The sequence below is a fragment of the Miniopterus schreibersii genome (genome assembly GCF_964146895.1).
Source record: "Miniopterus schreibersii genome assembly, chromosome: 18".
Lineage (NCBI taxonomy): Eukaryota > Metazoa > Chordata > Mammalia > Chiroptera > Miniopteridae > Miniopterus > Miniopterus schreibersii.
The window spans coordinates 4,116,197-4,126,649 of NC_138121.1; the positions used below are offsets into that span (position 1 = coordinate 4,116,197).

At 60.1% G+C, this 10,453-nt stretch overlaps 2 protein-coding genes across 2 annotated transcripts; one reads left to right on the forward strand and one right to left on the reverse strand.

Moving 5' to 3' along the window:
- Positions 1–1,952: 1,952 nt before the first annotated feature.
- On the forward strand, positions 1,953–9,684 carry FAM83E (family with sequence similarity 83 member E; the record flags this gene model as incomplete). The annotated part of the gene is made up of 5 exons (XM_081118234.1): positions 1,953–2,423; positions 3,675–3,842; positions 4,198–4,322; positions 7,419–7,866; positions 9,409–9,684. The coding sequence occupies 5 exons, from the start codon at positions 1,953–1,955 to the stop codon at positions 9,682–9,684; spliced, it is 1,488 nt and encodes a 495-aa protein (XP_080974360.1).
- On the reverse strand, positions 5,857–6,228 carry SPACA4 (sperm acrosome associated 4; the record flags this gene model as incomplete). The annotated part of the gene is made up of 1 exon (XM_081118235.1): positions 5,857–6,228. One exon carries the CDS (start codon positions 6,226–6,228, stop codon positions 5,857–5,859), a length of 372 nt encoding a protein of 123 aa, XP_080974361.1.
- Positions 9,685–10,453: the final 769 nt, after the last annotated feature.

The window sequence follows — 10,453 nt, forward strand, 5'->3', positions numbered from 1 at the left end:
GGCAACCTGTGGACCAGAAGGCATTTGTTTTGGGGAATTGGCCACCATGCGGTCTCCATGGAGACCAGTCACTCCAGTTAGGGGGGTGGTCTCAGGTGTCTGTCCGCCTCAGCCAGCAGGCGCCCCCTGGCGGTGTAGGCCTGTGTTAAGCTCTGCTTCTGGGCCTCCCTGCACCTGTTGGTCTCTTGAAGCCCATTATTGCTGAAGCCCCACCACCTTCCCAAGAGCCCCAGGTGTCAGGTGTTCCTGCAACTACTTCCTGGGATTGGCCCCACCCTTCCCTCTTAAAGGACCCATGCTCCTCTCCCCAGCACTAGGGGTGTTGGGCGAGGCTTGGACAGGGAAGTGTGGATGAGGTGGGGAAAGGGTGTATGGGAACAGGTGAGGGACTCCCCCTCCCACGAAACCTGAGTCTGGCAGGCAGCTGGCCTCGGCAAGCAGCCTGGTGAGTGTGGGCTCCAGGTTGGGACCTCATACCCTGGGCCCCACACCTCAGACCTCCCGTAGGGACCTGTATGGGCCCTCCCGTGTTTGCACAAGGGGCTGGGTCCCCAGGATCCCAGGGTGAAACCTGATGAATGAGGCCAGTTTGCCGGAAGAACCGCAGAAATAAGCTCAGGTCTGAAGACCCGGATTCTGTTGTCCTGAAAAGGCAAGAGGAGGGGAAAAGAATGGAGAGCTGGCTGGGACGGGAGGGAGAGGGGCCCTCGCTCTATTCCTCTTCCTCACTGCAGGGCTAGTCAGCTGCGACCTGGCAGAAGGGAGCGCCGGGGTGCTGTGAGTGGAAGGCGGGGGTTGCAGGGATCGGGGGTTCACAGGTTGGGTCAGGAGCCTCAAATGATGTAGAGTGGTCTTGCCCTTATTTCATTAGGAATAAGTATGCAGTCAGCTAGCAGGAGATAGTGGAATTCAGGCCAAAAAGACGGTCAGCTCAGCCAGGGAGCAGCGTAGCTCAGAAGGCAGCCCCTAGGTACAGGCAGGGGCAACCAGTCCCAGGAATGGTGGCCAGTTAGTCCAGCCCTCGGCCTAGATGGGTTGTGGAGATCATGGGCTGGTTCCTTGGTAATGAACCCCTCTGGAGCGCATCCTCCACTGTAGCAGCCTGAGCAGGTGTGAAGGCCCAGGAACGGTCCTCCATCCACAGCGGAGCCCTAGTTCCCTGGCTGGGGAAGGGCGATGCCCGGCTGAGGGCTGGAGTACATCTCTCCAAGACTCACAGAGGAGGTGCCCAGGATGGTCAGCCAGTGAGAGCTGGTGAGCTAGCCGGCCAGTTGTCCAGAGAAACATCCACTGGACACAGCTAGGAGTTCCACTGGTTGGTCAGATACTGATTGTTGAAGAGACGGCCGGAGAGGATCAGTTAGACGTGCTGTCTGCCAGGGGTGAACAGGCAGCCCACTCTCCCTCTGGTGAAGGACATTCAGGTGGCTGCAGACAGGCAGACAGCCTGTTGCCGGGAGATGGTCAGGCAGCCAGCAGATTTCTGGCCAGGACAGGTGGGTGGTCTGCCTGACCAAGCCTGAGCCAGCGGAAGGGTCAGTTGGTGCACCGTGTGGCCAGCAGGCTGGAGGTTGTCGTGTGCTGTAGCAGAGATGGGCAGCTGACGGCCACAGAGTTTGGAGACAGTGCCAGGTGGTCAGCCTAACCCACACGCAGGGCCAGCTGTGTGGTCAGCCAGGTCATCAGAGACAGCTGGCAGGAGGGTCCGACGGCCAGCCGGTCACGGAGGCTGGTGGGCAGTTGATCTGAGCAGCGTCGGGCGGTCAGTCACTTGGGCAATCTGATTGCCGGGACGGTGAGCTGGGGACAGCACAGGGAGCCATCTGGACTTTCTCAGGCTGCCCTGGGAGCCTCGTATAGGGTCTGCCTGTCAGGAGACCCCCAGATGGTCAGTGCCTCAGAGACTGCCAAACACTCAGACACCCAGCTTCAAGACCCACCTGCGTGGCCCGATGGCGGCCTCCCAGCTTGCAGCACTGGAAGGAGTGGAGCCAGGGCCGGGGGGGCTGCCTCTGACGGAGACCAGCCCTGGCTTCCTGTATTCCGAGGGACAGCGGCTGGCGCTGGAGGCTCTTCTGAGTAAGGGCGCAGAGGCGTTCAAGGCCTGTGTGCAGAGCGAGGGGCTGCGGCCCTTCCTGGGCTGGGAGGAGCTCCAGGGCCTGGCAGCAGCGGCTGAGAACTGGACAGCAGTCAAGCAGGAGACCAGCGGAGCAGAGGGAGCCACCGTCACCAATGGGGACTCAAACAGCCTGACCTACTGGCCTGGACAGTCGGAGGAGCCGGTGCCCGTGTTGCGGCTGGGCTGGCCGGAGGACTCCGGCTGGAAGGGTATCACCCGGGCGCAGCTGTACACCCAGCCACCTGGCGAGGGCCACCCACCCCTCAAGGAGCTGGTGCGCCAGGAAATCCAGGCCGCCTGCAAGGTGGGAGCAGGGCCTCGGGGGCCTGTTGTCCATTCCCCAGACCCAGACATACTCACATGCCAGCTACCGGGCCTGGGAGTGCACATGTCCTGGGGCATTCTCACTCAGGCCCTCCTGGGACTTCTGAGTCCACAACCCCAGATCTCATCTTCACCCTCTTAGATATTAGGGTCCCTATCCTCTCCCCAAGATCTGGATACCAACTAATTCACCTGGGTTAACATGTAATTCTCACAAGGGCCCTGTGAGGTTGGGACTTACTGTGTCCACTGAGGAGATGAGGAAACTGAGGCATGGGAGGTTAAGTCTCTTGCCTGAAGTGGCCAAGCAGAGATTTGAGCCAGTGAGTCAGGGCTCATCACCACCTTTTCCTGCCTGCAAGACCCAGGCCCTTGGCAGTCCCCAGAGCTCCCCTTGGCGACCCAGCAGGTCAGCCCTCACCCCACCCCTGGTGTCCAGGGCACCCCTGAGGACCCAGATGTGCAGTTTCCCACAGTGGGCTGGAAAGTCACTCAGCCCACTTACCCCTAGAGCAAGGCCATGGAGTGTCACAGCTCAGGGGACACTTCACCATTGTCGACATGCAATTGATGACAATATTTTAAAAAATAAATTTTGCCCTGTTGGGCGTGGCTCAGTGGTTGAGCATCAACGTAGGATCCAGGCAACTGGGTTTCCATTCCTGGTCAGGGCACATGCCTGGGTTGTGGGCTCAATCCCCAGTTGGGGGCATGCCGGAGGCAGCCGATCGATGACTCTCTCATCATTGATGTTTTCTCTCTCTCTCTCCCCCTCTCCTTTCCTCTCTCTGAAACCAATAAAGATATATATATATTTTTAAATTTTTTATTGATTTTTAGAGAGAGAGGAAGGGAAAGAGAGAGAGAGAAACATCGATGCGAGAGCAGAACATTGATTGGCTGCCTCCTGCATGGCCTCCATCAGGGATCAAGCCTGCAATCCAGGCATGTGCCCTGACTGGGAATCGAACCAGCAACCTTTTGGTGCCTGGGACAACACCCAACCAACTGAGCCATACCAGCCAGGGCTGATGACAGTTCTTCAGCAGTTAGAGGCCGGGGTCTCCAGGAGGGACTGCCTCTCTCTCACTCACATATAGGCACTGTGTGAACATCCCACAGAGGCCAGGTCTCAAACTCAGCCTCCAGAGCATCTCACCACCAGGGCCCTACCTTCTGAGTGTCCCCCAAGCGCCAGGCTCTATCCACAGCCCCTCTCCCTGCCCTCCAGCTGGTGGCCATCGTCATGGACATATTCACTGACCCAGACCTGCTTTCGGACTTGGTGGATGCTGCCACACGTCGCTGGGTGCCCGTCTACCTGCTCCTGGACCGCCAGCAGCTGCCTGCCTTCCTGACGCTGGCCCAGCAGCTGGGGGTGAACCCCTGGGCCACTGAGGTGGGGGCCTGGCTGAAGGGACCTCTGAGTCCCCAGTCCCCTGGTGCTGGGGGCAACAGAGGTTGATGCCATCGGGGTCCTGGGTCAGCGAGGTGGATGCCAGCTGAGAGGGTCCCCTGAGATCTGATGCCCATGGCATTGGGGGAAGTGGGGTGGGCCTTCCTACTGGGGTCCCTCTGAGTTGGGGGAATCTCCCTCCAGGAGACCCCTGAGACCCAAGATTGCAGGCTCTGGGGAAGCTAGGACAGACCGTTCTACAAAGTGATGGGCCCCCCATGTAGGACCAGCCTAGAGAGACCCCCATGTGGAGGTCTGTGAGGTCAGCCTGAGCAAGGGTGTGTTCCCCACCTCCCAGAACCTGGACATCCGTGTCGTGCGGGGATGCAGCTTCCAGAGCCGCTGGCGACAGCAGGTGACCGGTGCGGTGAAGGAGAAGTTTGTGTTGCTGGACGGCGAGAGGGTCATCTCAGGATCCTACAGGTGCAGCCCCCTCGCTGCCCCGTGTCCTGTCCCCAACCTCCCTCAGTGTGCCCAGAGAGCGGCTGGATCCCCTTCTCAGCGTCTCGTTCCTCATCTGTGAAATGGGTCTAAACCCTGCCTGGAGAGGAGGTGTTGTGGGCAGCCAGGGCTTGGGGTTGGAGCCCTGGCCCTGCTGCTGGCCTGGTTAGTGGCCTAGGGTCAGTCTCCATCCCTCTGACCTGTTTTCCCATCTGGAGAAAGGGTCCTGCAGTGTGTTGGGATTTTCAAAACCAAGAGGACCAGGACTGTGGTCCCAGCTCTGCCTGGGGTGAGTAACGCCACCCCTTGGAGTGTCTGGAAAGAAATGAGACCTGGCGTGCAAATGGCCCAGTCCTCAGACCCTCGGATGTCTCTCCTCTGCTCTCTTTGGGGTCCAGCCAACCCTGGGCTCTGGCTCTGCGACTTCTTGGCTCTGTGACACTGGGCCTCCTCCTCTCTGAACCTCAGTGTCCCCATCTGGAAAGGTGAATAAGGAGCACCTACCCCTTTGGGTCACAGCAGGGAGTCAGGGGGAGGGGACCTGGGCCCAGATGTCCTCGGTTCAAGTCCTAGCTCTGCCAGTTATCGGCTGTGTGGCTTTGGGCAACTGACTTCCCCTCCGTGTGCCCCCTGCAGAACGGATCATACGCTTAGTGACTTCAGAGCGAGCTTTCCCGACAGGACAGAGGCACTACTCACCTCTGGGGCCGGACAGCTGTCCTGGGGGGTTTTCCTGGGCATTGTAGGGTGCCGGAGAGCATCCCTGGCCTCCACCCAGTAGATGTCAGTAGCATCCCCTTCCCGGTTATAACAACCCCAAAAGTCTCCAGACATTGCCAGGCGCCCCCGAGGGGCAGAAGTGCCTGTTGAGAACCTTGAAAACTGTTGCTCCAGACCAGTAGTTTTTGGCCTTGAGCATGACCCAGAGGTCTTGTTAAAACACGGAGTTCTGGGCCCCACCCCCTTCAGCCGGCCTAGGATGGGGCCTGAGGGTTGGCATTTCTGGCAAGTTCCCAGTTGACACTGATGCTGCTGGTCCGGGGACCACACCTTGCGAACCACCCAGTAGATGCCGGGGACTGAAACGTTTCAAAGGGACTCTACGTTCCCAGGAGTAGGGACTGGGCAAGATCATGGTCCCTGGCACGTGACGTAAGAAGTGCTTCATAAATATCAGCTGTAGTTTATTAATAGTAATTTAGAGCATTTTATTGACTCTAAGAGGCCGCCAATGAAAGGGAGCCTCCTGATGGAAATGTGAAAAGATAACACGTCTCGGCCAAGGAGGCGGCAGTGCAGCGAAGCCCAGCAGGCGTGGTGCTCACCACTGGCTCGGGCGTCAGCGCTTCGTGGAGCCCCGGGCTCCTAGGGACAGCCCAGAGTGGATGAAGCCAGGGCCACAAGGGGTTGTCTAGGGCCTCTGGCCATTTAATGGGGGAAGGAGGTGGAGGCCGCAGGCACAAGGAGCCAGAGCCCCGAGACCTGTCCCAGGCCCTGCCCTCCACGCTGGTCACAGTCAGTGGAGGAGCAGCAGTGCGCCCAGCGCCAGGCCCGTGGCGGCCCCCGCCACCTGGCCCCCTGTGGGGACAGAGGCCCCGTTACACAGTTGGTCATAGCAGCATTTGGAGGTGAGGCTGTAGGTGACACCCTGGTAGGTGACGGGCTCCTGGCGGCCACACAAAGTAGACTGTATGCAGCCTTTGTTGATGATGGGGCCAAGGTCAGGGGCCGTTCCTTGGCCCAGAAAGCACTCCTCGTCGTCGCCACAGCTCATGGGGATGCCAGGGCAGGTGGCAGAGTCGGTCAGCTCACAGAAGATGCAATTCTTGATGCCTGTTGTGCCCAGGGGCAGAGCTATCACTAGAAGCAGCAGCCAGCGGAGGACCATGGCAGCGGTGACAGTGCCCTGGGCTTCGTGGGCCTCCCAGAACTGCTGAGTGACCCCACAAGACTTTTGGCCCTGGTTCTGGCTTCCCAGGGTCAGCACCTGGAGTGTCCTTGGTCCCCAACACTCCGCGTACCTCTCGGGAGCTTCCTCGTGACCACGGCTCTCAAGTCCCTGGGTCTCAGAAGCTTCCCCAGGACAGAGACCAGCCAGTGGCTGCTGCTCGACGAGAGTCTTTGTGGAGCAGCCAGGGTGACCTCACAGACCCCTCAGGGTTCCACTGGCCACTCTGGGAGTGAGATCATAGGTGGGCGAGGGGTGTCACCATCTGAGGGGCAGGTTGGCCCGCTGACCTGCCAGGGAGTGAGGACGTTGCCACCCCGCCGAGGTAAGAACGCTCGGCCCAACACTTGCCATCTTGGCCACTGAGTTGTGGGCCTTGCTGGGTGCTGGGTGCTGTGCCTGCCAAGTGCCATGGTGAGCCCGTTTTTCAGATGGGCAAACTGAGGCTCAGGAGGCGTGACATGTCCACGGCCCCAGAGCCAGGATTAGAGCCCAGGTTTATTTCATTCCAAAGAGGGCATTTATTGAGCACCTGCTGTGTGCAAGACCAGTGCTTTAAATAGCAACCACCATGATGACAGGGCTCGGAAGGGCACGGCTCACCACAGCTTACAGGCTTCGAGCGCTGGGCACTGCTGGGCACGGTGCAGGGAGCTCGACCCATATCCTGTTGTTCGAATCCTCCTGCATTTTAGCTCCGTCTTCCAGATGAGCAAACGGGCACGCAGAGCAGACATGGCCAGAGCCTGGCACACGGCACGTGTGTAACAAACCAGGCTCCTTATGGGAGCAGCTGAGTCTCAAAACAGCCCCTGTGTCAGAAGATGAATTCCGTCTCTTTCCAGAGGGGGAAACTGAGGCATCCCTCAATGGGAATGGGCAGAGCCCAGTTTTAAACCAAATCTGAGTCCAGATGATAATTTAATTTTCTTAACATGTTGTTCTCACAAGATAGGTACTTTGGTGGTCCCCACGCCCCAGAGGGGGCTGCTGTGGCTGGAGGGTGGCAGGATCTCCCTGAAGTCACGGTCACACAGCCTGCCCTGTGAGCAGGTTGGGACGGGTAATGGGGGTCAGGCTGGGTCTCTGGGGCTGCGTGGAGGTCCTGACCCCCTCCCCATGCCACCCAGCTTCACGTGGAGTGACTCCCGCCTGCACCGCGGCCTGGTGACCCTGCTGACCGGTGAGATCGCCGATGCCTTCAGCCGCGAGTTCCGGACACTGTACGCGGCCTCCTGGCCGCTCCCACCTGCGCCCACCCCGGGCCCCTTCGTCAGCGCCCTGGGGGGGCTGCAGCTGGCCCGCAGCCCTCACAGTGTGGCCCGCCGCCGCTCCGTGGCCCCCACGTCACCGCCACTGCCTGATGTGTCACCGCTGGCCCAACGCCTGGCCGCCTGCCGAGTCTTTGACAGAGACCAGCAGGAGACCCAGGCTGTCCCGGGGCCTGCGCTTAGTGACATCCTGAGGAGCATCCAGCACTCCCGGACCCCCAGTGGCCCTCCAGCCCGGCCCAGCCGATCCCTGTGGGACCTGAGCCGCCTGTCCCAACTGTCTGACTCCAGTGACCATGACATCGAGGTGAGACCTGGTGGCCGGCCTGAGAATGAGAGTAGCTGGAGGAGGGTGGAGGCAGAAGAGGCCCAGAAAGGGGAAGGCACTTGTCCAAGGTCACGCAGTTGGGCTCAAGGGCACCTGCTGTTTTCTGAGGGCCTACTATGTGCCTGGCCCCCTGGGGGTGGGGAGGCCAAGCTGCTCCCCTGAGTTTCTAAGCACACCACCCGTTTCCTGTACCCACGCTGTGTGCTGGGCAAGGGAGTGCTGGGTGGCAAGGAGCAGAGACCCCGAGAGCCCTGGGTGTGAATCCTGCCAGGATACACCGGCTGTGAGGACCCCAGGGGCAGGGACCTGCCTTCTTGGAACCTCCGCGTTCTCATCTAGGAAATGGGCTGAGCGGCTGCTTCATCCTGTTTGGTTGGGAGGAGGGGTCAATAGAGTGAAATAGAATAGTGATCGTTCTTACGGTAAATTCCCCAAATGGGCTTTATTTCATGACACCCTCATCCCAGGTCAGTGAGGCAAGACATGTATCATGCCCATTTCTGTGGATGGGAAAGCTGAGGCCCAGAGAGGTTAACTAACTTGCCAAGGTCGAAACAGCGGTCTTTTGTAGGCACCTTCCCATGTGCCAGGCCCCAGGCCAAGCACTTTCACAGAAGCGGTTAAAGTTAACCTTTGCCACAATCCTAGGAGGTGGATGTTATTACATCTGTCCACCCACCCATTTCACAGATGGGGAAACTGAGGCACCAGGGAGGATTGGAACTCAGCCCTGGTTGCCTCTCAAGTGGGGCTTCCCAGATTCGAGTGTCATGAGCTCAGAGGGGGTCCCTCTCCCCGCAGTTGCTAAGGCACTGGGGTTTCAACAGGGCCTACCCCATTCTCTAGGGGTAGCTGGGCAGGGCCTCAGTGTCCTTGGCTGTAAAGTGGGCTGTTGAGGGGGTCAGAGCAGAGCCATGTGGGAGAAGCAGGCAGACTAGCCCCGGATGCAGGGTGACTTGGGGGACAGTCCCTCTGTGAGCTGGGCCCCCCTCTAAGCCTCAGTTTCCCCATCTGCTAAGTGGGAGCTAGAGGCCTGTTCTGAGGGCGAGGGAGAAATATTCCAGAAATTGCCTCCCTCAGTCCCAGGGGAGAAGGGGGATGGGCAGGGCAGGGCCAAGGTCCTCGCCTCCACCTGGTCCTCAGCCACCCTTACCCAGCATCGCCTCCCTTGGCAAATATTTGCTCCCCCCACCCTGGCGGCTGCTGGCTGCTTCCTGTTCCTCCCCAGCTGCCAAGCTGCAGGGGAGACACACCTCCTGCCCCCTCTAGAGGTCTGGGGGTCCCAGGCCTCCCTGTCCACCTCCCTCCTGGTTCTGGAGCTCAGGGGCCTTCTCCCTCCTCTCTGAGTTCCACACCCTCCTCTCACCTCCCTTTCCGTGTCATCTCTCCTTCCTATCTCACCTCCCTCCTTTCATTTTCTGTTGCCCTCGCCTCCTCCAGCCTTCACCTCCCTCACCCCCTTCCTGCCCTGGACTTAGCCCCCAGAGGCCTGCTCTCACCTCCTTCTCTTTCCCTCCACAGCTCAAGAAGTCCTGGGGCTCCAAGGACACCCCAGCCAGGGCCCTGATGAGGCAGCGGGGCACTGGAGGGCCCCCCAGGGGTGAGGCGGACTCCCATCCCCTGGCCGGGTCCCAGCCCTGGAGTGGCCCCCTGGCCCTCATCCCTTCCCGCCGCCTCCGCTATCTGTCCCCAACCCGAAGGAGGTTTGGTGACAATGCTGCGCCCAGATCCCCGGAACCCAGAGGTGGCCGGCAGCCAGACTGGGCCACCCGGGCAGGACTCAGGGGGCGACCCTGACAGAAGCCAGAGCCACATTGGGAGTTGGACGACAGTCTGCTTGGAGCCCATGCCTGGCTGTTGTGCTTCTGGCCTCAGAGTCTGGGAAGCAGAAGGGATTTTTCCCCACTTATTCTAGAACTTGGGCAAGCCCCATGCCCACTCTAGACCTCAGTGTCACAGTCTAGAAAATGGGCAGAACGTCTCACCCAGCTGGGATCCTACAGCAGCGCACATCCCCTCCGGCCAAGTCAGAACTTCTGGGGGAAGGCCTGAATGAGGGGCCCAGCGCTGGGTTGTGTGGGGTGAAGATGGGGAGTCCCTGGGACCCACTGCTCAGGAGTGTGGGAAACCTGAGCCTGGCCAAGGGGAGGTGAGACCCCAATCCAGGGAGCAGAACTGAGTAATGAGGGACTGGAGATGGGTGGGGACACACCTGCTGGGAGCGGCTCAGGGCCCTGGAGAGGGACTGGGCAGGGCTCTGACGCCCTCAACAGCCCACTTTACAGCCAGCACTGAGTGGGGCTCCCTTTTACCTCTGCTCAGAATAAACCTGCTTCATGCCAGAAACTTGCATTTTCACAGCTAGCAGGGTACCTAGGAGTCCAGCCTCAGCCCCTCCCTCAGACCCAGAAGTTCTGGTCCCCAGCCCCTTTCTCCCCAAGGACCCAGGAGCCTGCCCAGTGCTGCGGGGCTTCTGAGTCACCCACCCCACTGGTGTGCCAGGTGGAGAAGAGGACCTTGCCCTCCAGAGGCCCTGGTGCCAGGCCAGGGCCCCCACCCAGCCTCC